This window comes from Dama dama, chromosome 5 (assembly GCF_033118175.1).
Source record: "Dama dama isolate Ldn47 chromosome 5, ASM3311817v1, whole genome shotgun sequence".
In the NCBI taxonomy this organism is placed as follows: domain Eukaryota; kingdom Metazoa; phylum Chordata; class Mammalia; order Artiodactyla; family Cervidae; genus Dama; species Dama dama.
Window position 1 is genome coordinate 62,198,586 of NC_083685.1, and position 27,474 is coordinate 62,226,059.

General features: G+C 44.4%; 1 protein-coding gene across 5 annotated transcripts in view; it reads left to right on the forward strand.

Moving 5' to 3' along the window:
* Positions 1-3,700: 3,700 nt before the first annotated feature.
* The window catches only part of DCLK2 (doublecortin like kinase 2), a 186,012-nt gene continuing 162,238 nt past the window's right edge, over positions 3,701-27,474 (forward strand). For all 5 annotated transcript variants that reach the window (XR_009692908.1, XM_061142474.1, XM_061142475.1 and 2 more), the window contains exon 1: positions 3,701-4,303. Coding sequence is in view for 4 of the 5 variants with exons in the window: in XM_061142474.1 (XP_060998457.1) it covers positions 3,883-4,303 (421 nt within the window). In the remaining variant the exon portion in view is untranslated. The remainder of the gene's footprint in view (positions 4,304-27,474) is intronic.

Genomic DNA, 27,474 nt, shown 5'->3' on the forward strand with positions numbered 1-27,474 from the left:
TGTTAAAGTGTTGCACTCAATATTTCAGCAAATTTGGAAAACTCAGCAGTGGCCAAAGAACTAGAAAAGGTCAGTTTTCATTCCAATCCCAAAGAAGGGCAATGCCAAAGAACGTTCAAATTACTGCACAAATGCACTCATCTCACACGCTAGCAAAGTAATACTCAAAATTCTCCAAGCCAGACTTAAACAGTATGTGAACCGTGAACTTCCAGATGTTCAAACTGGTTTTAGAAAAGGCAGAGGAACCAGAGATCAAATTGCCAACATCTGTTGGATTATCAAAAAAGCAAGAGAGTTCCAGAAAAATATCTATTTCTGCTTTATTGACTATGCCAAAGCCTTTGACTGTGTGGATCACAACAAACTGTGGAAAATTCTTAAAGAGATGGACATGCCAGACTACCTTACCTGCCTCGTGAGAAATCTGTATGCAGGTCAAGAAGCAACAGTTAGAACTTGACATGGAATAACAGACTGGTTCCAAATCAGGAAAGGAGTATGTCAAGGCTGTATATTGTCACCCTGCTTATTTAACTTACATGCAGAATATATCCTGCAAAATGCCAGGCTGGGTGAAGCACAAGCTGGAATCAAGATTGCCAGGAGAAATATCAATAACCTCAGATATGTAGATGACACCACCCTTATGGTGGAAAGTGAAGAAGAACTAAAGATCCTCTTGATGAAAGTGAAAGAGGAGAGTGGAAAAAAGTTGGCTTAAAACTTAACATTGAGAAAATTAAGATCATGGAATCTGGGTCCCATCACTTCATGGCAAATACATGGGGAAACAATGGAAACAGTGACAAACTTTATTGCCTTGAGCTCCAAAATCACTGCAGATGGTGACTGCAGCCATGAAATTAAAAGATGCTTGCTCCTAGGAAGAAAAGCTATAACCAACCTAGACAGCATATTACAAAACAGAGACATTACTTTGCCAACAAAGGTCCATCTAGTCAAAGTATGGTTTTTCAGTAGTCATGTATGGACGTGAGAGTTGGACTATAAAGAAGGCTGAGCACCAAAGAATTTATTGCTTTTGAACAGTGGTGTTGGAGAACTCTTGAGAGTCCCTTGGACTGCAAGGAGAATCAACCAGCCCATCTTAAAGCAGATCAGTCCTGGGAGTTCACTGGAAAGACTGATGCTGAAGCTGAAGCCCTAATACTTTGGACACCTGATGTGAAGAACTGACTCCTTAGAAAAGACCCTGATGCTGGGAAAGATTGAAGGCAGAAGGAGAAGGGGACAACAGAGGATGAGTTGGTTGGATGGCATCACTGATTTGATGGACATGAGTTTGAGCAAGCTCTGAGAGTTGGTGATGGATAGGGAAGCCCGGCTTGCTATAGTCCATGTGTTCACAAAGAGTTGGACACAAATGAGTGACTGAACTGAACGGAATAACAAAGCAAATGAACCACCCATTTAAAACCATTTACATAGTTGATAGGCCCTGCAGTTACTACTACTTAAGGAGGACTTATTTTAAGAAATTTGGCATCTCGGTTCTTGTTTCTCAGTGTTGTATCAACACTAGCAGTACTGGCATTATCTAGGGCTTCCCAGGTAGCTCAGATGGTAAAGAATCTGCCAGTCAAGGCAGGAGATGCAGTTTTGATCCCTGGGTCAGGAAGATCCCCTGGAGTAGGAAATGGCAACCCACTCCAGTATTCTTGCCTGGAGAATTCCATGGACAGAAGAGCCTTGCAGGCTACAGTCCATGGGGTTGCAAAGAGGCTGACACAACTGGGTAACTGAGCACGCAGGAGCACACATGCACGGAGACTTATCAGAAATACAGAATCTCAAATTTCACCAAAGACCTACTGACTCAGAACTGACATGAGATTTACCCCACTATGTGTAAGTACATCAAAGTTTGAGAATCAGCACTGATCTGTTTGAATCTTGATGTTACAGCCTATCATTGGAAACCCGGCTGTACCTTATATGTACTTCTAAAATCTACTGTTTGGGAAGCCCAACTCCAGAGATTTGGATTTAATTGGCTTGGGTTGAGGTCTATCATGGCCATGGACCTAATTTCACAATCTCCCCACTGGAAAACTACATTTAAGTGACAGATCAGCCCTGACTTCCCAGCATCCCAGTACTGGTTCTAGAAGTCAGGTATGCCCACATGGGTCCTGAGCTTGTCCTGGGGGAACTATGGTGCCCTGAGCAAGAAGGAAGCTTCTGGGGCACTGCATGCCAGTTCAACTTCACAGCTACTGAGAAACTCCATCATATTTTCTGCCTTTTCTTATTCATACACCTTCAGGACTTAATTCATTTCAAGAAAAGCATCCATGTTCTAACCTTACAGGTGGTTTGGATTTGCTATCTAGGGCCACTCAGAGAACCAGGTGCTAAATAACCTAAGGCCTCAGGGTAATTTACCCACCTGTCAGATTAGCGCCAAATTTCTTTCAGTTTCATCTTTTCTAATGGTGAAATGGAAGTAACTAGTATTTCTCTCAAGCTTTTGGAAAATATGCTTTTACTGTTGACCAGGCACTACTAAATTAAGATTTCCACTATGACAGGTGCTTACAAATAACCGACCTATTACTTAACAAGAAGCTCAAATTGATAAGTATCACTTAGATGCAGGTGGTGGGGTGCGGGGATTGTCTGTTTACTAATGCATCCCCAGTGAAAGAGACAGTGCCTGGAACGTTGCATGCTTTAATAAATGTTTGTTAATTAAATTCCTCAAGAAACAATAAAGTCTGACCTTTCATTCATTCAAAGTTACCGAACGTACCGTGTTAGCGAACCTGCAACAGAAGGTGCTTTATCAAAGGATTTTTAAATAAAGCTCCAGATTTCCTTTGAAAAATAAATCGTGCGCCCCAATCCAGTGCCATGTTTCAGGTGCCCTAGTGTGACCTCGGCTCCTCATTTGGAGGCTGGCTAAGGGATGTGATCCCTGCCCTTGAATCTCCTTCCTTTGTAGTTTTTTTTGACCTGCGCGGTTCCGTTTCCAAGGCGGAGGAGCGCGCGCCGCGGCTGCGCCCATCAGCGCGCGGCGCGGGGTTGTGGCTGTCAGGCGGGCGGGGCCGCCTAGGACCCGGGAGGATCCGCTTCTCCGGCGCTGCAGAGCCTCGGCGCCCCCACGTGCGGCCCCCTCCTCCTCCTCTTGGCCCACCTCCCTCCCTCTGGGGTTTGGGATTCCTTGGGGAGCAGGAAGCCCCCCTCCTGCCCTGCAGCGGGCCGGGCAGGCAGAGTGGTCGGGCCCGGGGGCGGATGCCCGTGGGTGGGCCGGGCCAGCCGGCTGCGGGGGAGGCGGGCTGCGTTGTTTCCCGCTAGGGCCGGACTCTGCGCGGGACGAGCCTCCGCGCGGTGCTCTCGGGCGGGGCCTGGGGGCAAGCGAGGCGGCGGCGGCGCTGCATCCCGGGCCTCGGGCCGGGCCGACGCCCCCGCGGCGCCTCTCCCACGCTCGCGGCCCCTCCCTCCCTTCCCCTGGGCTCCCGGGAGCGGCGGGCGGAGAGCTTTGTGTGCGCCTGCGGGCCGGGGGCGAGCCTCGGGCGGCCCAACTTGACGGCGGCCGGCGGACTCCGGGGCGGGAGTGGTGAGGCGTGACCGGGTGGAGGAGGTGCCCGGGGGGCGTGCGGCTCCCGGGCGGCGGGAGGGACCGAGCGGAGCGCGCCGGACAATGAGCTGGGCAGCTCGGCGCGGCGGCCACTTTTAGGGGGCGCGGGCCTCCGCGGTTCCACCTGCGCGGAGGGGGCGGGATGTCCGGGCCAGGTGTCCCGGCGCGCTGAGGCGCTCTCGCAGCCCGACCCTCCCGAGCCGGTTCTCGCCTTGACCCCGGGCTGCCTGGAGCCTCCGGCAGGGACGTGCTTGGCCGGGCGGCCCGGAGCAGCCGCGATGGCCAGCACCAGGAGTATCGAGCTGGAGCACTTTGAGGAACGGGACAAACGGCCGCGGCCGGGGTCGCGGAGAGGGGCGCCCAGCTCCTCCGCCGGCAGCAGCGGCTCGGGCCCCAAAGGCAACGGGCTCATCCCCAGCCCGGCGCACAGCGCCCACTGCAGCTTCTACCGCACGCGGACCCTGCAGGCCCTGAGCTCGGAGAAGAAGGCCAAGAAGGCGCGCTTCTACCGGAATGGGGACCGCTACTTCAAGGGCCTGGTGTTTGCCATCTCCAGCGACCGCTTCCGGTCCTTCGACGCGCTGCTCATGGAGCTCACCCGCTCCCTGTCGGACAACGTGAACCTGCCCCAGGGCGTCCGCACCATCTACACCATCGACGGCAGCCGGAAAGTCACCAGCCTGGACGAGCTGCTGGAAGGTAGGCGAGGAGGGCCGGGCGCGGCAGGTGCGGCGCCGCCGGCGACAGGTGCACCGGCTGCGCAGCCTGCGGCGGGGGCGGAGGGGCGGCGATTCCAGACGGCCGCGGGGATGTTGGGGTTCTCTGCTGTTCCACGGGTTCTGTGTGCGGGGCGTGCGTTCACAGACACTCGGGCCTTCCTAAGAGACAGGTGGTGAAAAAAAAAAAGTGAGAAATCCTAACGGGCTTTGTGACATCTCTCAAGATGGGTGAACTTATTTTCGATATTTGCTCTTTTGAAGTGCTCCATCATTGTGAAAGGGGCTCTCCCGTGAGGATCTGGGTAACCCTCTAGCTCATAAGCTGTCTGTCCATCCCTCTGTGTGGAGCTCAGAACGGGCACCCGTGGTGGTTCGGCTTTCCGGACCCTGTTGTACCGGGTCTGCTCAGAAGCTGTTTGTGAAACACTCTAGGTTGCCTCTCCTGGTTTGCCTTGCAGCAGAAGTTCCATGAGGTCAGGAGAGGTGATCCGGAGACTGTGATTCTCAACCTTGGTTGCATCTTGGATCACTGGGGACTTTAAGAAGTAAGGGTGCCTGGGCCCCCTTCCCAGGTATTTGGATGTAAATTGGTCTGGGGTGTGGTCTGACCATCTGGAGTTTTAAAAGCTCCTCAGGGGATTTGAATGTACTACTGAGGTTGAGAAGGGCTGTGATACGAGTTTTCCAGGATTGGTTGGTAATGAGGTGATTCAAGGTTAATCTTTCCTAGTTAGGGAGATAGAGGCCACAGAATCAGTAATTGAGGCCTGTTACAAATTAGGCCTAGAGTGCCAACCATGCTGGACTCAGACTGTTTGGCCTTATTTTGGGTCATCCTTGAATTCCTGCAGTATTTAGGCTTCTTTCGCTTCAGGGAGAGAAATCGTCACTAGTAGTTAAGAACCTACATCCAGAATTAAACATGACCCATAAAGTTCAGAACCCAAGTATATGCTTACTGTGTTTATATGCAGCCTGCTGTCATGCATCTTTTTTATAATTTAATTTTTTAAATTTTGGCTGTGCTGTGCGGCATGTGGGATCTTAGTTCCCCCACCAGGAATCGAACCCACACCCCTTGCAAGAAATGAAAAATCTTAAACAGACCTCCAGGGAAAGCCCCTCATGCATCTTAATGCAAATAGCACATACTGTTACGGTAGTCATACCTATACTGGCTTGGCAGGAGAAGGAAACTGAACTTGAAGCCAACTATTTTTCTTATAGTAACTCACTGTGTTCTTATGCTCTGAAGGCACTATGTCTGTTTTATGCATGAGGAAACTTAAGCAACATGCCTTGTCATACAGGACATGCAGTATATGTCCGTTCACCTGCAATTCACTTTTTAAAATTTTTATTGGAGAGTAATTACTTTACAATATTGTGGTGGTTTCTGCCATACATCAACCTCAGTCAACCACAAGTATACGTGTGTCCCCTCCCTTTTGAACCTCCCTCCTATCTCCCACCCCATCCCACCCTTCTAGGTTGTCAGAGATCACTGGGTTGAGTTTAATAAACAGATGTAGCCACACCATGGAGTCCTTAAAGTGGTTGGGTTTCTGTTTAGGCACTGTTACGGAAAGTTTTCCCTGCTCTAGGCTAGATGAGGACTCAGCCAAAATTACGTTGTCTTTTCTCTCTGTGTGTGTTTATGACTTCACAAATTCTCCTGCACATTTGAGTGTTTTGGTCTTAAATGCTATCTGAGGCATGACAACCAGCAGAGTATTAAAATTAAGATACATTGTTAAAAGTTTTATTGCTTTATCCTGTTGCAAACTTAAAAGTAACATTTGCCTAGATACTTCAAAACTGAGTGACAAATTTTCTAATTGACGGGAGGCTAGGCTAGTGGCCCCATGGAAGGATGGAGGCAGTGCCTTTTGCTTAAATATTCATTACTCACATGCCCTTGGGAAACTGTGCCTAGTATGGTCTGAGAAGGGACAGTAGTTTTAATATCCTTTTCTGAAATAATTTTAATAGTGTTAGCTGCATGAGATGAAAGTAATCCAAAGATGAATATCATCTAGGGGAGATGGTCAGCATTTCCATTATACATATTAATTGAAAGCACATATTGTGTACTGAGTTTGTCATTGCTCAAGTGGTACATGGTCTACTGAATATAATTCTTAAACTGTAAACTGAAGGTTGATAAATATCCTTCTAATCGTTTCTTCACTGATTTCTGTAGGAGAGGGAACCATAAGTATACAGTCCAAATTACACCACAATATGAAAAGTGATAGAACAAATATTTGCAACAGAACTATTTCCCTAGTATAGCCAATTGCCCACTTGTTTCAAATGTAATAAAATTATATATTTTTAAATGTAGTAAAATCACTGCAAATGAAGAAAATTTAAGCACTTCTTTTGTCGTAGTGGCATTCTCTTTGACAATAGATCTTTGAGTCGTGAATTTCCCACAAAATGAGTGGGATACCCTATTTCAAGGCAGTTTTTAAGAAAGACCCATCGATGCTTAATACCAGCCATTCAGTAATTTAAATAGTTTCAACATTTAGGTAAATTGTGTACTCAAATGTTCAGCTTTATCATGCAGAAGGACTAATGAGCTATCTGTGAAGTTACTTGCATCAGCATCACCCATGTCGTCAAAACTGACTATTTCATCTTAGTTCATCATTTTTAATAAAGATTTTCTGATAGTAAGTTTTTATACCATTATGTTTAGCTGTTCTCTCCTCTGCCTCTTCCATTCTGTGAAATGTGTGGTTTAGGAGATAACTGTTTTTCCTAAAATGTTTTTTTCTAAAATATTTGCTGTGAAGAATAGAAAATGATGACTCAAGATAGCTGGGCATGAACACTCATTCAGAGCCTCAAGCTTATTGAACTCAGATGACAAAAGAAATTTGCATGGCCCAGATTTTTTCTTCTGCCCTTGAGAGCCTCTGGAGACTAAAAACTGTTCAGGTGTAGGCTGGTACTCCTGCACTGCACTAACCAGCAGGCACCTTGAAAGTGAAAGTCACTTAGTTGTGTCCGACTCTTTGCTACCCCCATGGACTATCCAGTCCATGGAATTCTCTAGGCCAGAATACTGGAGTGGGTAGCCTATCCCTTTTCCAGCAGATCTTTCCAACCCAGGAATCGAACTGTGGTCTCCTGCATTGCAGGCAGATTCTTTACCAACTAAACTATCAGGGAAGCCCAGCCTAATGGTTTAACTCCCCTTGCTGCATTAAAAATTTCAACGAGTTGGTGCTGTGCATCTGTATAATCCTATTTAGTCCATATAACTGGATAGGGACCTTCTCTCAAAGGACTGTAGTCATAGCAGTCAGTATTGGGAAACACAGGTTGAACTGTCTGAAGCCATGAGCTAGCCAACTGTGTTGCAGCTCTGATAAATAACAGAGGATGTCCGGCTTACATGTTCCAGGTTCTCAGCACTCTTGGGCTCAGTGTTGTTTCTTGAGTGTTCTCTTTTTCAGAGCTTGACCTGTAATTTTGATGTTCCAAAGACAGATGCCCAAGGACAGTGGAAAGAATGCATGACCAAGTTGACGTCCCTAGGTTCTGCTGACTGTGGATTTGAAAATAATTCACTTGCATTCACGGCCTCAGCATCCTGTAGAAAGAAAGATTGGCAGATCCCCTAAGTTAGATCCCATCTGATCTAAAATATATACCCTTCCCCTGCCTAAGTGGTTATTTATTGTGTGATGGTCTGGGGTGCCTCCCCACACCCAGAAACTACCTTCCAGAGAATTGACAAGGTAGCAAATGCCTACACTACAAGGAGTGGGTATGTGGCTCTGATAAATTGTTTGCAAGGAGCCTAAATAGTTGCTGCCTATGTCTGCCTCTTTCATTACAAAGTAATGTGTCCCTTTATATCATTTATACCTTTTCCCCCTCAATCAACAATGAATAAGCTTCTTCCATTAAGCTGTCTTAAATTAGCTTGAATTTGAGAAAAATTAAGTTCTAAAAGAAATCAAGCATTTGAAACTTCTGAGGTTTTCCTACTATGCTCAGTTTATTGACTCTGGTTATTCAGTCTCTTTGGTTATTCAATCTCCTTGAAGGTGTTGGATCAAAATATAGTGACAGTTACTTTTGAGTAAAAATGAGTCTCCCATAAGAACTCACGTTATAGGTTTTATCCCCCTTGAAAGGTAGACTTTTATACTAATAGTAGAACCTGAGCTCTTGGAACTTGTTATAGTGAAAGCAACATAAACCCACGAGATACAAGATACTTGTGTGTGTGCGTGCTTGCTCAGTCGTGTCCCACTCTGACTCCATGAACTGTAGCCCTCCCGGGTCCTCTGCCCAGGGGATTTCCCAAGTGAGAATACTGGAGATTGGTGCCCAGGGATAATCCCAACCCAGAGGTCAGACCTGCGTCTCTTGCATCTCCTGCATTGGCAGGCACATTCTTTACCACTGAGCCGCCTGAGAATCCCCTGTAAGATATTTGCACATAGTGAAAAGCAGGGCACATTTATATACAGCAAGAATGATGACTGGACATAATAGTTAACATTGGATCTTCACTCTGCAAATCCTTCTCTACCTGGGAGACTCCTATCTCCTTCAAGACCCTCTTCAAATATCATCTTTCTGTGAACTCTCTTCCAGATCTCAGGGTCATTGGGCTCAAAGTGTTGTTGATTGAGAGGATAGTTCTTTTTAAAGGTGTGGGAGGTGCAGTTTTTTCCCTCACGGTGCTCACATTCTAGAGGGGGCTTCACCAGTGGCTCAGTGGTAAAGAATCCCCCTGCCGGTTCAGGAGACACGTGTTCTATCCCTGGTGCAGGAAGATCCCACATGCTGTGCCAGACCAACTGCGCCCATGTGCCAAGAGAAGCCACTGCAATAAAGCCCAGAAAATGACTTTCCCTCTAAGTTTCTTGATTGTCAAGAGAAAATTCAAACTATGAACTAAGTTTGAATAAGGTTGTTCCTGTATATTTGTGAAAATGTGTGTCTTGGAAAATTGGATTGTATTTCCGATGAATCAGAGATGCCCTGCTGACTCATCATGGTGAAGACAATGTACTCTTCTGCAGTACTTGCTTCTATAAATCTGATTTTTTTTTCTTCATCTCATTTCCTCAAAACAGGGGAACTCAGGTCTGCTATAATGCAGCTGCACAGGAAGCTCTTTCCAGGGGCTAAGGGAAGAGAAATTTTCATTTGAAGCATAAAGATTTCTAAAATGAATTCTAAGATGAAAGGAAATACTTGGGAGAACATTTGTGAGATGAAGTTCTGACATAGTGATATGCTGGAAGTTAAGAGAAGGTCACTATTTCATGAGGTTTTAAACTATGGAAATGGTTGTTTTTATGGCCCTGTGATATAAAGTAAAGGGAACCAGAATCCTTGAGCAGTGACTGTCACACTGCCTTCTTCATCATAGAGAGGCCAGGGAGCTTCTGTGCATCTGTACTGCCTGGCTGCGTCTCTGCTTCTCATCCCCACCAGCCTCTGCTCCTCCCACTTCTGTTTTTCTCTCTTCTATTGTTAAAGTAAACCATTACCCTAAAGATGAGGGATCCTTTTCTTAAGATAACTACAATTTTTTTCTGTTTTATAGACAATCATTGTGTGAGATGCAGGTATTCTGTGAGATACTTTATGTGTTTTTATTTCACCCTTGTTATCCTTGTGGCATATGGCTGCATTGTCCTCCCCATTTTGCAGCTAGGGAGGTTGAAATCAGAGGACAGAGAAATTCTCCCCTCGCACCACTCAGAAGAGGTGGGGCTGGAACCTGGGTTCTTCCTCCTGGGCCTTTGAACGTCTGTATTCTTTAACTGCTGTGTTCTACCACCTCTGAGATGGGGTCTCTTCTGACCCCTGAAGTTTACATAGGTTAGGTGTCAGCAATCTAGAGCTGTATCACTGCTGCAGCCAGACCCGCCAGTCATTTGTATTTGGGGGGGGTGGGGGGGAAAGAGTGCAGTAATTTATCAGTCACTGTGGATGTAAAGGCAGTTTGAGGATGTTTTGTGTGTAGTTCCTAAAGTGAACCATGTATTGACAGGTATACCCGCTCAGTAAGGTCCATGCATTCAGATTCTGCAGGGTGCCGCTTCCTCATCTGCAAAATGAGGAAGGTTATGTCATCGCTAAGAAGCCTTGCTGCTTAAAGTTTAGTGATCTTGAGAAATGCTTCTGGAAGTGCGAAAGAGAAATGATCCGTCTGCCTCCATGTCTCTCTTTAAAACTTGGCTAGGTTTTGTGTTTGAATGTGGTTACCCAGGTTCAGATGGAGTTCTTAGAATCTCCAGTAACCTCTAGGAGGTTCTTCTCCATAGAATGTTCTCAGGAAAGAGGAAATTACAAACCCATTGGGTGTTGGGACCATGGTCATCTTGCTCATTCCTTTGTCCTATCAAGAAATACTTCTGGCACATGATGTTTGATTTGTTTCACCTTTGTGCCATATAGAAGATAATTTTGATAGGTGGGAATAAGTGGGTATTTGTGTTTAAAAAATCTTTCTTAGTTAAGACAATCAGCTGAACGTTGGCTACATTTGCAGAGGTGGACTCAGTTCATGTCACTGGCAAATATTCCTTGTCTTTTGTCTCAGTTTTAAAATAAGATTTTATTCAAGGAAAAAGGATGCAGTATGTTTATATGTTAACAACTTGTCAATTTCACTAGTGTCTGAGATGCCTGACTTGATTTTTCTCTCTGGAAATCTTTCATAATCAAATTCTTATACCTTTATTTTGAATGTGTGTGTTAAATCCCAGGACTATTCTAAACCCCCTAATATTTTCAGCATATGCTTTGAGTTAGTTCTCTGACATAGCAAAGACTTAGTTTTGTTCATCTTTTCATATTCTTATTTTAAGTATTGTTTTTACAAAATTTATTTCATATATAGATATGATGTACATTTTAAAATTCTATGTGTTGGGACTTCCCTGGTGGCTCAGATGGTAAAGAATCTGCCTGCAGTGCAGGAGACCTGGGTTCAATCCCTGGGTCAGGAAGATCCCCTGGAGAAGGAAATGACAACCTACTCCAGTATTCTTGCCTGGAGAATTCCATGGACAGAGGAGCCTAGTGGGTTACAGTCAATGGAGTTGCAAAGAGTCAGTCATGACTGAGCAACTAACGCTTTTCATTCTTTTATTCATTAGAAAATGCAATAATTTCCATTCTAATTCAGGCTATTTTATCCTGTTTGCCATATCTCCTGCAGCCTAAAGCACTAGACTGGCCATATTGTAATATATCAGAAGCTACTACCTTTGAGACTTTCAGAATGGGAAAATATTGATTTGTGAGATCAACTTTGGTACTTTTGATTATAACATTTAGTAACATCTCAACATAACTAATCTACAGTTGTGACTGACTATGGTTTTTGTTTATACATTGGTTAAATTACAATCACTAGCAACCAAAATATATCCCAATAGAAGTTTTTAAATTCTCACTGATTTGTTTCTTCCTTCACTGTGTATGTTTTACAAATCTCAGATTCCTTTGTTAATTTTCTGTTGCTTAGACACTGAGTTGCTCTTTACAGCTTTGCTTCCATGACCAGTCACATCCACTACTGGGTATAAACCTGGGATGTTAGGGCCATGAATCAAGGTGAACTGGAAGTGGTCAAACAGGAGATGGCAAGAGTGAACATCGACATTTTAGGAATCAGAAAACTAAAATGGACTGGAATGGGAGAATTTAACTCAGATGACCATTATATCTACTGTGGGCAGGAATCCCTTAGAAGAAATGGAGTAGCCATCATGGTCAATGAAAGACTCTGAAATGCAGTACTTGGATGCAGTCTCAAAAATAACAGAATGATCTCTGTTCATTTACAAGGTAAACCATTCAATATCACTATCAGTATATCAGTATCAATATCACTATCACTATCAACATCAGTAATCCAAGTCCATGCCTTGACCAGTAATGCCGAAGAAGCTGAAACTGAACAGTTTGCACCCAAAAAAGATGTCCTTTTCATTATAGGGGACCGGAATGCAAAAGTAGGAAGTCAAGAAACACCTGGAGTAATAGGCAAATTTCACCTTAGAGTACAGAACGAAGCAGGGCAAAGGCTAATAGAGTTTTGCCAGGAGAACGCACTGGTCATAGCAAACACCCTCTTTGAACAACACAAGAGAAGATCTACACATGGACATCACCAGATGGTTAATACCGAAACCAGATTGATTATATCATTTGCAGCCAAAGATGGAGAAGCTCTATGCGGTCAGCAAAAACAAGACCGGGAGCTGACCATGGCTCAGATCATGAACTCCTTATTGCCAAATTCAAACTTAAATTGAAGAAAGTAGGGAAAACCACTAGACCATTCAGGTATGACCTAAATTGAATCCCTTACAATTATACAGTGGAAGTGAGAAATAGATTCAAGGGATTAGATCTGATAAACAGAGTGCCTGAAGAACTATGGATGGAGGTTCATGACATTGTACAGGAGACAGGGATCAAGACCATCCCCAAGAAAAAGAAATGCAAAAAGGCAAAATAGCTGTCTGAGGAGGCCTTACAAATAGCTGTTAAAAGAAGAGAAGTGAAAAGGGAAGATATACGCATTTGAACGCAGAGTTTCAAAGAATAGTAAGGAGAGATAAGAAAGCCTTTCTCAGTGATCAGTGCAAAGAAATAGAGGGAAACAATAGAATGGGAAAGACTAGAGATCTTTTCAAAAAAATTAGAGATACCAAGGGAACATTTCATGCATTGATGGGTACAATAAAGGACAGAAATGATATGGACCTAGCAGAAGCAGAAGAGATTAAGAAGAGGTGGCAAGAATACACAGAAGAACTATGCAGAAATGATCTTCACAACTCAGATGGTCACAATGGTGTGACCACTTACATCGAGCCAGACATTCTGGAATGCAGTCAAGTGGGTCTTATGAAGCATCACTACAAACGAAGCTAGTGGATGTGATGGAATTCCAGTTGAGCTATTTCAAATCCTGAAAGATGATGTGTGAAAGTGCTGCACTCAATATGCCAGAAAATTTGGAAAACTCAGCAGTGGCCACAGGACTGGAAAAGGTCAGTTTTCATTCAAGTCCCAAAGAAAGGCAATACCAAAGAATGCTCAAACTACCACACTATTGCACTCATCTCACACGCTAGTAAAGTAATGCTCAAAATTCTCCAAGCCAGGCTTCAGCAATATGTCAGCTGTGAACTTCCAGATGTTCAAGCTGGTTTTAGAAAAGGCAGAATAACCAGAGATCAAATTGCCAACATCCATTGGATTATCAAAAAAGCAAGAGAGTTCCAGAAAAATATCTATTTCTGATTTATTGACTGTGCCAAAGCCTTTGACTGTGTGGATCACCACAAACTGTGGAAAATTCTGAAAGAGATGGGAATACCAGACCACCTGACCTGCCTCTTGAGAAATCTGTATGCAGGTCAGGAAGCAACAGTTAGAACTGGACATGGAACAACAGACTGGTTCCAAATTGGGAAAGGAGTACGTCAAGGCTGTATATTGTCACCCTGCTTATTTAACTTCTATGCAGAGTACATCATGAGAATTGCTGGAAGCACAAGCTGGAATCAAGGTTTCAGGGAGAAATATCAATAACCTCAGATATGCAGATGACACCACCCTTACGGCAGAAAGTGAAGTAGAACTTAAGAGCTTCTTGATGAAAGTGAAAGAGGAGAGTGAAAAACTGGGCTTAAAGCTCAACGTTCAGAAAACTAAGACCTTGGCATCTGGTCCCATCACTTCATGGCAAATAGATGGGGAAACAGTGGCTGACTTTATTTATCTGGGCTCCAAAATCACTGCAGATGGTGATTGCAGCCATGAAATTAAAAGATGCTTACTCCTTGCAAGGAAAGTTATGACCAACCTAAACAGCGTATTGAAAAGCAGAGACATTACTTTGCCAATAAAGGTCCATCTAGTCAAGGCTATGGTTTTTCTAGTAGTCATGTATGGATGTGAGAGTTGGACTATAAAGAAAGCTGAGCACAGAAGAATTGATGGTTTTGAACTGTGGTGTTGGAGAAGACTCTTGAGAGTCCCTTGGACTGCAAGGAGATCCAACCAGTCCATCCTAAAGGAAATCAGTCCTGAATATTCATTGGTAGGACTGATGTTAAAGCTGAAACTCCAGTACTTTGGCCACCTCATGTGAAAAGTTGACTCATTTGAAAAGACCCTGATGCTGCGAAAGATTGAAGGCAGGAGGAGAAGGGGACGACAGAGGATGAGATGGTTGGATGGCATCACCAAATCAGTGGACATGTGTTTGAGTCAACTCTGGGAGTTGGTGATGGACAGAGAAGCCTGGCATGCTGCAGTCCATGAGGTTGCAGAGTCAGACACGACTGAGCAACTGAACTGAACTGAGTCACTGAGTTGTGTTTGATCCTTTTGTGACCCTGTGAACTGTAGCTCGCCAGGCTCCTCTGTCCATGGGATTTCCCAGGCAAGAATACTTGAGTGGATTGCCATTTCCTTCTCCAGGGGATCTTCCTGACAGAGGGATTGAACTGGTGTCTCCTGCATTGAAGGTAGATTCTTTACCTCTGAGCCACGGGGGATGCCCTTGTTAGTTTTTGTGTAATAACAGTGTAATTATTTCTGAAAGACAGTGATGGATGCTCTCTTCCCTAGTATCCTTGCTCATTATCTCTGTTTCTTTACTTAACAGTATTTTTATCTCATCTGTTAAGGAATCAAGAAAAGAAAAAGGGAGTTACAGAAACTTACTACTGGTTGTATTCTTCATCAAGCCTTGGAGAAAGACTCTTCTTAGTTTAGTGATTAAGGCCAACAGCTAGAACGTTTCACATAAACCTTATATATGAAACACTCAGCAGAGTTCTGGCATGCTGTGGCTCTTTGATTAATGGGGGTGCTCCTCGGCATCTCAAACAAAAATGTGTGTCCTTGTAACTTCCCCCTGTAATTCTAGAGCCATACCATTTGGAGCCATACGACTTCAGATGGGACTAAATGCAGCCCTTCACACATCTTATGACAGTGGTCATGCTTCACTCTACTGTTTCCCCTTTCTGCCCATCCCCAAAATGTAACCACTTTTTTTTTTTTTTTTTTGCCAAACATCTGGTTTCTTTATCTTTTAACCACTTGACTGAATTTTTTTGAGCTGTTCTCACTATCAATCTCTCGCTTAAAATTGGAGCCAAGTCTTCCTCTGAGATTAGTCGTGAAATCTTACGACTGGTGGACTGGGGAGACTCTGTGGAGGAAAGTTCACTTCTGTTCAGATGATGAGCCAATTGCAGGACTGACCCTGTGTCCATTATGCCCCAGTTTACTTACAGATTTTGTTAGATGGGCAAGTTTTTTTTATTATTTATTTGTTTGACTTCACGGGTCTTAGTTCGGCGTGCAGACTTCTCTTTAGTTGTGAAACATGGATTCAGTAGTTGTGGTACACGAGCTTAGCTACCCCACGGCATGTGGGGTCTTAATTCCCTAACCAGGGGTTGAACCCATGTCCGCTGTGTTGGAAGGTGGATCCTTAACCACTGGGACTCCAGGGAGGTCCCCTAGATGGCCACATTTTGGTTTGAGGATCTCTTTCTCAGTATCCTTAAAACTGCAGCATTTCTCAAACTTCTTGCATTGTTGGGATAATTAAAATTGAAAAAAAAATGTAAAAACCTCGCAGCCAAGTTGCAGAAACCCAGCACTGCCTTAGTTCTTTTAAACACACTGTCACTTAAATATTTATTAAGGCAGATGTACCTGTGCATATAGGTCTTAGACACCAGTACATCTAGACCAACAAATTGACAACCTAAAAGCCAACAAAATTGTATAACCAATAAAAATGCAAAATAGCCACGTAAAGCTCCAGATACTATTTGCTGAAAGTAAATTGTAATTCCCAGTGTGGTCATGGTGCTGAACCCTGATCAGGCGTGGTGTGCTGAGTTTCAGAATGCCGAGTGATGAGTCCGTTTTGCAGGACTCATGAACCTTCATTCTCACAGCATAAAACTATGTCCTCTGGCCTTAACTCTCTGTGCATATGTCTTGTACATAGAGTAAGTCCTCTTCCTCCTCTTTACCTCCCAGCAGAATTACATGACATGATGCTAGGAGCGTGGAGGCTGTGCGCACAGAGTGGCCTGGCTGCGCTTGCTTTAGGAGTAGACCTTCAGCTGTCCCAGATAGGACGGTGTAAGCATTTTAAGTCTTATTGTCAAATTAAGTACAGAACTGGGAGTTCCCTGGTGGCCTAGATGTTAGGGTTCTGGGCTTTTACTGCCATGGCCTGGATTCAGTCCCTGGTCAGTGAATTGAAATCAAGTAAGCCATGTAGCTCTGCCAAGATAAATAAGTACAGAATTAAAATTGCCATGATGGGTGCTTGTGGCTTGTGGGGTATGGTTGGCTCCGGTTTGAGGAGCAAGAAGACAGATAATGGATCTGATCTGTGGGTTCCATCCTACCAGGAGATTGTTGTTGAGTTGCCAAGTCATGTCTGACTGTTTGCTGAGATTAGACTTTTTTTTTCAATTTCCCAGCTTTAAGGCTTTTTGGTGAGTGGCATTTTTGTTTTTGCTTTTACATGATTTCTTTGGTCTTACGTTAGCTTCTCCCAGGTTTCAATGCTGAAGCGTGGAGTGGTGCTCCTACTTCCTCCTAGGTGTTCTGATGTGCGGTGTAGCTTTTCCACCCCTTCCTCAGTGGCGGGTATCACAGGCTGTACCCCTGGATGTCGCTTTAGGAGGTTGTCTTCAGCCATTTGCCTTCAGATGTCCTGAAGGAGCGCTGGTCTTGGAGGTGAAGGCCATTTTGTGTCCTCAGCCCTGCGCTGCTGGAAGGACTATTATATTCATTTTGTGAAGGTAGCAGCAGTGGTCCAGCCTCCAGGCGAAAGCGGTGAGCGTTGTTCCGGTTCACGAAAGTTTAAATTCTGGGCACTGTGCGGTTTGGGTGGAAAACCCAATTAAGCTGTTTGCCGTGACAGGGTAGCAAGTCAGTCTTACTTTTTCTTACTCTGTATTTTTCTTAACCAGCTGGGTGTGGGAACTTATCTTTGGTGTGCTTTAGATGGAGATACTCACGTTATTTCTGAGGAGGGCATGGCAGCCCACTCCAGGATTCTTGCCTGGAGAATCCCCATGGACAGAGGAGCCTGGAGGGTCGCAAAGAGGAAGACACGACTGAGTGACGCAGCAGAGCACGCACTTTATTACCCGCCCAGTAGGACAGTCTCACAAATGTTGTGCTTGACTAAGGACACCAAATCATCTTATAGATGCAACATACCCAAGTTTATTTTTCTTGGTTACATTCCTTTAGATGTAATTTTTTCCCTCAAGTTTGGAAGTTGGGAAAGAATTTAGGTTTCTAAGATTTTTTGGTGATATTGGACCTAAAGTGTCAGCCAGAGTTTGTTTTTCCTTTCCTCCTCTTTGTTACCATATTTAAATCTGTGCGTGGCGGGGGGCGGGGGGAGGTTTACTTTAAGCTTGATGAGTCCTTGCACTTTAGACTTGTAAACAAGTTTTCTTTTTCATCATGAAGTTTATTGCTTGCTTCTACTCACAGAGTTAGGTATAGTCTCAGTGTCCAAGTTTTGTATATCTGAGTTTCTGCCATGAATGTCAAATAGTTTGTAAATATAGTTAATTAATGCTGTTAGATAGTTACTGTAAATATTTTAACAGAGGTGGATAGGAGACTTTCATAGTAACCAATAGGGCTAAAACATAGTGTTGTGAAACTTCCAACTGTGAATTTTCATTTAGCTATTTACAGTTTCTAACAGTAAGTGGCTCAGTGGTAAAGAATCTTCTTGCCAATGCAGGAGACATGGGTTTGATCCTTGGATCGGGAAGATCCCCTGGAGAAGGAACTGGCAACCCACTCCAGTATTCTTGCCTGGGAAATCCCTTGGACAGAGGAGCCTGGTGGGCCACAGTCCATGGGGTTGCAAAGGAGTCAGACACGATTTAGCAACTAAACAACAGCAAGTTGACATTTTAAATGTCGAGGGGTTACTGTGATTTAGCTATTAAAGTGTATTTCACGTATAATTCACACAAAAACACATATGCACACATGTTCCATTGATTGAAAGACACATTGCATTTATTGGGGGCCTCCTTGATGGCTCAGACAGTGAAGAATCTGTCTGCAATGCAGGATACCCAGGTTCGATCCCTGGGTTAGGAAGATCCCCTGGAGAAGGAAACAGCAACCCTTCCAGTATTCTTGCCTGGAGAATTCCATGGACAGAGGAGCCTGGTGGGCTATAGTCCATAGGGTCACAAAGAGTCAGACGTTTCTGAGCAGGTAACACTTTCACTTACATTTATTGGACTAGAAATGTGCCACGGTCTGAAATGAACATTTCGGTGGGCACCAGGCAGCCCACCCCACCTGCTTGGTTTCCTCTATGCCTTTGGTTGCCCTCTGAGGGGCTTTCATGACCTCAGAGTGTCTCGGACCACACACGGCATCCTTCAGGAGCCTGGCCTGAGCCTTTCATGGTCATTCCATGTCGACACCTACACCGTGCAAACGTTTAACCTAGAAGCAATGCAGATCCAAACCGCGAGATGGGCAGGTTTGCTCTGGAAGTATGCGCCTTCGTCAGGACTTTGACCAACGTGTTTCGGGTGCCTCCTATGTACCAGGTGCTGGGCTCGGAGTGGGGACTGTGAAGAAAGGGGTGTCGGTGTTTTCAGGGAGCTTCCAGTCTGAGCAGTGGCTTGTAACCAGATTGTGTTCAAAGTCAGCTGTGAAATTTGGAAGCCTTTGTCACATGCTCTGGTCACACGTTCCCGTGTTTCTGGTTCAGATGAACTGTGGTGAGGCCTGGGTATCTGGGTTCTTCAATAAAACCATCACACACAAAAGAAATTCTCCCCTGAGGACCAGCAGATGAGACAGATAAAGAATAAATGATTATGAGAGGTTAGCACAATGTAGACGCAGGATACAGTAAATACACTGAAGAGCAACATAATTTTTAAAATTTTGAAACTTATCTATAGAAAATTCATAAAACGTACTTGTGTAGCCCAGTGAATTGTGACGAAGGGAACACCTTTGTGACTCCTATCGAGAAGTAGAGCCCTGGGAGTTCCTGGGCTGCCTCGTGGTTAGGGCTCTCTGCTTTCATTGCCGGGGCCCTGGTTCAGCCCCTTGTTAGGAAACTGAAACCCTGCAAGATGCATGGCCTGCAGAGAAAAAGCAGGAGGGTGTTGCCGGCGTCTGAAAGCGCTCCCTGTCCCTTCCTAGTTGCTGCTCTTCCCAAGTTACAGTAGTCCGGCTCCTGCTTCTCTGCGCTTTTACCACTGATGAGGGCATCCCTAACCAGTATAGTTCAATTTTATTTGTTTTGAGTTTAAAGAAATTAAATCCTACTGCATTCTATTCTTTTTTCGTCTTTTGCTCACTATTTGCAAAATTTGTCCAAATTGTTGTATGTAGCTTGTTTGTTCATTTCCTCACTGCACAGTAGTATATTATATGATCACACCACTGTCTGTTCTCTTGCTGGACATGTGGGTTGATTGTCATCTTTGACTACTGAGCAACACTTCTGTAAACACGTGTGTGTGTGTGTGTGTGTGTGAACTCTGGTGCCCGTACACACCAGTTTCTTTTCTTTTAAATTTACTTATTTTAATTGGAGGCTAATTACTTTACAATATTGTAGTGGTTTTTGGCCATGCATTGGACATGAATCAGCCATGGGCTGATGAATCATGAATCATCCTGAGCCCCCCTTCCTCCTCCCTCCCCATCCCATCCCTCAGGGTCATCCCAGTGCACCAGCCCTGAGCACCCTGTCTCATGCATACAACCTGGACTGGCGATCTGTTTCACATATGATAATATACATGTTTCAACACTACCCTCTCAAATCATCCCACCCTCACCTTCTCCCAAAGTCCAAAAGACTGTTCTTTACATCTGTGTCTCTTTTGCTGTCTTGCATATAAGGTCGTTACCATCTTTCTAAATTCCATATATATGCATTAGTATACTGTATTGGTGTTTTTCTTTCTGACTTACTTCACTCTGTATAATAGGCTCCAGTTTCATCCACCTCATTAGAACTGATTCAAATGCATTCTTTTTAATGGCTGCCATATACACCAGTTTCTTCAGGGAATTTTCCTGGGGTGGATACCTGTATGATGTGTACATTGTCAGCTTACCCATCCCTCGATAATGCCCACCTGTTTTTCCTCAGTGATTGAACCAGTTTAAAGTACATGGAAGTTCCAACAATATATCAAAATTCCTATTGCTTTATCTCCTTGCCAGGGGTGATGAATCTTGACTGGTCAGTAAAAAAAAGGTAAGGAGGGAGGAAGAAGAACGCTATTTCAAGCATATGAGTGAGGATGAGAACAGGGTGTGGTGAGTTTGGGAGGAAAGTGCATGCATCCTGGTGGGACAGTACCTTGGGAGCCTGGGTGGAAGTGGTGGGAGGTGAATGGAAGTGTGCTGGGGAGTTGAGCCTTTATTCTAACGGCAGCAATGCAGGCATCAGATCTACATTTTTCCAAGCTTGCTGACAGCTCTGTGGAGGCTGAGCTGGTGAGGCCTGCCACGTAACTCCTCTGATCCGGGGAGACCTGGGAGAGGGCAGGGTTGCAGGGGTGGGCTCCCGGGATGCTTAGGCCACAGTCAGCAGTATGGCCAAGTCTGCTAAATGTGGGCAGAGAAAAGAGAGGCAGGAGTCTGGGTTTTTGCCTGGGTGACTGTGTAAGTGGTGTTGCCTTAGGTTGGTGAATTCCACAAGTGAAGCATTGGAGGTCGAGTGGCAATGCTGAGGAGTGAAGTTAGCTTCAGACGTGGCGTTCGAGCTAACCACACTTACCTGGTAGAGATGGTTTGTAAGTGGCTTGAACTCGAGAGGGCTGGACTGGAGATGTCCTCAGCGTCCAGGTGGGGGTTGAAGCCGTTTGTGGGTGGATGCAGCTGCTCACAGGGTCTGAGGAGGATGGGGTGGACGGAGGGTGGGAAGGGAATTCTGACAATCCGACCAAGAAGGAGCGCCAAAGAAGTGAGGTAAGCCGGAAGAAATTAGATTGTGGAAGCTGAGGAAGAAAAGGATTTGCAGGAGACAACTCGTGACTGGTGTCCAGCGCCCTCAGAAGACATCAAGTGACATTGCAGCATGTGCCTTGCATGTGGCAGGAGAGAGATGCCTGGGGTCAGGGCGTGTCAGCCAGGGGGGGCCCAGGACGCAGAGGTGATGCTGCAGGGGCTTAAGGGCAAAATGTGGGTGAGGAAGTGGGGAAAGCAGATGAGTACTGTCTAGCTGGGCACTGCGTGTGTTGGTTGCTCAGTTCTGTCCAACTCTTTGTGACCCCGTGGACTATATCGCCCACCAGGCTCCTCTGTCCATGGGATTTCTCAGGCAAAAATACTGGAGTGGGTTGCCATTCCCTTCTCCAGAGGATCTTCCCAACCCAGGGATCGAACCCAGGTCTCCCATTTTGCAGGCAGATTCTTTATCTTCTGAGCCACCAGGGGGGGGTGAATGGAAACCAGAGTGCCTCAGGTAGGAATGAAAAGGAATGAAGAGGGGAGGATTTGAGTGTGGTTAAGGTTGGAGGCACCTGTGTATAATCCTGGGTGAACAAAGAAGAACGTGCCTGACCTGAAACCTCAGCATGAGGGGCAGGAAGGATCCAAATGTTGGGCACGGACTTGACGTTGAGTGGGAGGAGAGTGCCCTTGTCGCTGAGAAGGGAAGGAGGTGAGAGGACTGGCGCAGACTGAGGCGTGTCTGTAAGAGCTGGAGGTGTTCAGAGAAGAAGAGTTTGGGAAGTTCCTAGCTTTTAATAGCCTCTTGCCTCCTAAAGACGAGGCAGTTCATTTGGTTAAGTAAGGATGAAAGTTAATGGTTAGCAGGTACCCAGGTTACATTCCACAGCTGCTGACGGTCGGTCAGCCTGCTTAATGTGAAGTTATAGGGAGCATCTCTGAACAGATGTCAGTGGTAAGAAGCTGTAGTCACACCTCTGGAGAGAGTCAGAAGTTGGAAATCTTTCTATTCCACACTGAGCTTGGAAACAGTTAGGGTGATGTGTAACCGCCTCCTGATTCTGTCCATCCTTCTACATGGAAAACGAATCCTTTAAAAAAAAAAAGGTTCATTGAGGTATAGTCAACTAACAGTATTAGTTTCAGGCATAAGAATAGTGATTGAATACTTTTACGGATTACACACCATACAATATTATCACAAAATGTTGGTTATATTCCTTGTGGTGTATCTCAGAGTCCTGTGACTTACTCTCTTTCTAACTGGTAGTTTGTAACTGTTAATCCTTTTCACCTGTTTGCCACTTTCCCAACTCCTCTCCCCTCTGATGACCACTGGTTTGTTCTCTGCATACAAATCCTCTTCTGTATAGTGTTCTTGTGATCATAATTTATAACATGATTTCCCACCAGTGTGTTATGGTCAAAGAACTGTTATTAGAGCCAGAATATAGATATGTCTGAGTGTGTGTACATACCTCAGTTCTCTTCAGCTGAAGACCGCCAAGAGCACACCCAGAGTTGAGCAGGCTGAGTTCCCCGCTCACGGCAGGGAGCAGGACTGGGCCCCACAGGGGTCCGCGGGGCAACTCAGGAGGAGGCGTGGCGGCCGCCACAGAGACTGGGCCTCGGGTGGGTCATTTCAGGGAGGATCTGAGGAAGCAGGGACTCATTCCGCACTGGGTGTCGTCAGGAGAAGGACAGTTCTGTGACTCAGTGTCCTACTAAATGTTACAGTGAGGGCAGGCCAGGCTGAGGAAAGAGCTAGAGCTGGTGAGAGGCGGCGGTCACTGAGTGAGCTTTCTGTGTCACTCGGTCCCCTCCGAGTGGCTTCATTTGACAGATATTCTGTGAAGTGATACCCACAGAGGAACACAGGTCGGACCATCTCGGACCAGACCCTGAGACCTAGCTGTGAATGTCAGATCAACTCTGACCATCCTCAGGGATGGCTTTATTTTTGATACATCCATGTATGATATTTAGGTATATACATAACACATTTATAGCTTTCATTTTAAATGAGATGTTTATTCCTTGTTTTGGTGAGTGCGTAATGTGTCTTGGTAAAAGTTTAAAAGATTCTCTGACAAGTTAGGGGAACGAGATCCCCTAAGAAGTGCCTGGTTTGCAGCCACTGTTTCTCCGCCTTCAGTCCCTGCATCTTTCGCAGAGCTTCCAGCAGCGCTGTGCTGGGACAGAGCATCCAGAGGTCCACATCCTCTGTGGTCCGTAGGAGCCGCTATGAGGAGGGTCCAGGGAAGAATATACCACTTTCAGTGGAAAGCAAGTGGAGGTTACTAGCTATGATGGCTTGGTTCTTTGGGTTTGGATTTGCTATACCTTTCTTAATAGTAAGACATCAACTGCTTAAAAAGTAATCAATGAGACAGATAGAAAGAGGAGCATATTAAGAGGTGGAATCTCTTAAAAGGATCAAACCCTTGAACTCAGCATCCTAGATATGTTTGTAAATAAACTTATGGCATAAATCCTTAATGCCTCTTCTCTGCAATATGAAAATGAAACTGAAGTCGCTCAGTTGTGTCCACCTGTTTGCAACCCTGTGGTATGCAGCCTGCCAGGCTCCTCCATCCATGGGATTTTCCAGGCACGAATACTGGAGTGGGTGGCCATTTCCTTCTCCAGGGGATCTTCCCAACCCAGGGATTGAACCTGGGTCTCCTGCATTGCGCGCAGACTCTTCACTGTCTGAGCCACCAGGGATTATAATTGAGCGTGTGTTTATTGTATTTTATTTGGGTAATATTGCATTATTACTTTCTTAATTAAATATGTGATTTAAAAGAAAAAAATTTCTCTCACAATGTAACATTTTATCCATATACCAGGGTTCGTTACTTTAGGATATACTTTTCCAGTTGTGTCATTAGCATAAAATGCACTGCCTTTTGGAAAACTTGTGTTCTCTGGAGAACGTGTAGGAAACAGATTCTTTCACTGACCCGGGAGGAAAGTAGGTGGTGATGAGGGTGGAGAGGAGGGATGTTTTTAGGAATACTTAGAAGGTTAATGTGACATTGTACAGCAGTGATGCTCCAGTAAATTGCTTTTCTTGGTATTTATTTATCTTGGTTGTGAGGAGTCTTGGCTGCTCTTCACAGGCTCTCTCTAGCTGCGAGCAGCGGGGACTCCTCTCTCTGTGATGCATGGCTTCTCGTCGTGGTGGCCTCCCCTGTTGCAGAGCACGGCCCTCAGGCAGCAGGCTCAGCAGTGTGGCCCTTGGGCTCTGGAGCGCTGGCTCCGTGACTGTGGTGCACTGACTTAGTTGCCGTGTGGCATGTGGGATCTTCCCGGACTAGGGATCGAATCAGTGTCCCTTGCATTGCAGGGCAGATTCTTAACCACTGGAGCACCAGGGAAACCCCAAATCTTTTTTTAAGAGAGACATATTTAGATGATAAAGCCAATGGAACTTGATATCAGAATATAGTTTGTAGGGGAATCCGTAAGGGTGAGGGATGACGCCTAGGTCTCTGGCTGAGGAGTTGAGTAGGAAGTGATGTCCCTCACCAGGTTGGAGAAAAGGGAGAAGTGACGCATTGGCAGGGGGCTAACGAATTTTAAACAGAAATCCCCACAGAAGCGTAAATCTAGTTGTTGGAAGACTGATTACTTCTCCTCAGTCTTGTAGTTGCCTGGTGTCTAACGAAGAATAAGGGTTTATTGTTGAATAGCAGGAACTGTAACTGCCTTAGGAACCAAAATGTTAAGTGCCCTTGTCCACATATTCTCTCCCTGTAGGCAGATCTGTGTAAGTGACAGAAGTGTAGTCAGGAGCCTGTTTGATGGAGGGGAGCCAGGGGAAGCTGGCTGAGGCGTCTTCGTGGCTGCTCTGTCAAGGTGTGACATCTGTCTGTAGGGACTTCTGTGTCCAGTACTCAGAAGCTCAGGGCTGACCTCCAGATCATGTCTTGAAACTTTGGGCTGAAATGTTGAGTGCCAAGGATGCCAGGGTGGGTTTGCCGTCATGGGGCACCTGTCACGTGAGCAGGCGCTCCCTGTGAACGGTGAGGAGGAAGTCTGGGCTAAGCAGAAGGGTGCTCTGTCAGCGGCTGTGTCTGCTACGGGTGCAGAACAGGGTGAGCTCTGTTCAGCGGGCATTAGTCAGACCAGGTTCAGAACTTTACATATTTATTAGAGAACTGATCCACAATTTTTTAATAGAAACATTATGAAGAGAGGAAGAGAGAGGAAGGAAGGAAAAATTTATCTGAAACCACACAGCAAATTGAGTGACAGGCTTTCTTTACCTGTTTTCATTCTGGCACTCTGACCTCGTGTAAAGAGGCAAAAGGAAAATTTAACAGGCAGCTTTCCTGGTTGACGTGTCAGCTTTGCAGGGGCTAGTTTGGTCAAGGTCATCTGACCTATTAAGTTTGCGCTTGTTTTGCCATGGTCATTTCTCTTTATGTGTGGAAAGACTCTCCCCTAGCTGATTTCTCTGGTCTTAAAAAAGAACAATCAGTTTTTCTTGCTGAGAATCCTTCTTTTATCTTCCAACTTGATATTTTGGATCAAACATGCAATTAAACTTTATCATAGGTAAAAATAGTAAGCTTTTCAATGTAAGAATGGTTTTCTCTATAAAATTAAAGCAGGATTGTAATGATTTATTTTAGCTCATGAATACATGTGTATGATGTATAGTTCCATTTTACTAAATTTACACTTACTTTTTTTTTTTATACTTACTTTTGAATTATGTGCCATTTTCCCACATTGTGAAAAATTATAAACCTACCAAGATGGAAAATCTCTAAATGGTGATGGTTGGGCTAGATTTCAGAGTATTGGTGAAGAAGTAGCATTAAAGCCTGAGACTGGTTCCCTAACTTTTCGTGGGCAGTGGCCCAGTTAGACCTTTAAACAGAAGGCGCTGCTCCTCTTTTCAGATCCTTTTGTGTCTCATCTGTTACTGAACTATTCATATAACCTTTGGGAATCTTTGAGTTCTCCATTAATTAAGACTTCAAAACATTCTGATAATAGTTAAAAATAGTATTTGCATTAACAGGTTTTCCTCAAGAATTCCCCTCTACTATTTTGGTTATTTTGTTTTTAGCATTTAAGGCGTGTATCATCTATTTAAAATGAGGCCATTATATTACATATGTGAAAAAAAGTGAATTATTTTTGAGTTAGAAGATACTTTAGAGAAAATCTTAGCATGTAATACTTTTATCTTTTATGCCAGAAAGTTGAGACTAAAAGAATTGGATGACTTCTAAGTTTCCTAAGAGAAAAATTGTGATTTTTTTCAATATATAATTTTGGAACTTAAAATTAATGAACATTTGGATCAGTTAACCAATTGAAAAATAACATAGTTGTTATATTTTTCTTGGTAAAAATTAAGCCAAGGGCTACATGAATAATGAACACATCATTTTAACTAATAATCCTTCCTCATTTAAGTAGACATTGAAAAGGTTATCTATTTAAACTAATGATTTTAAATTCATTCTTCCATTAAGAAAAAATTCTTGTGGTATATTTCTTTGAGCTGACAAAACTCTTCCTTCATTTTTGTAGTTTCATTAATTGAGTAAATGATCATCTAACTGAATATAATTTAGTCAGCTCTGCGAATTTTGTAGTAATTTTTATTTGAGGGCTGAAATACATAATTGGAAAGAGGAGGAAAACAGTTTTACTTCTTTATGTGAATATATTATCTTATGAGACAGTTATTTCTTCCAGAATGAGATATTAAAAATTAGTTAACGGACTTTTGTTAAGTAAGGAGTACCTTAGAATTCACCTGGTTCAACAACTTCCCTTTGTAGACAATGAAGCTGAGAAGCAAAGTGTAGGAAATTCCCCGGTGGTCCAGTGGTTAGGACTCTGCATTTTCACTGCTGAGGGCGCAGGTTTGATCCCTGATCAGGGAACTAAGATCTCACAAGCCACTCCACTCAGGGTGACATGTGACCAGAAAAAAACTCAGATCTTTAGTTTCTTTGTCCAGTGCGTTTCACTCACTCACACATTATGAATGGCATCACTCAAGATGCTATTAAAAAGAAAGGAGTGTGGGCAGAATGCGGAACCTGTTAAGTTGAAGAGTCACTCAGTGGACTTACAGCATTTGTGCTTCATAGAAAA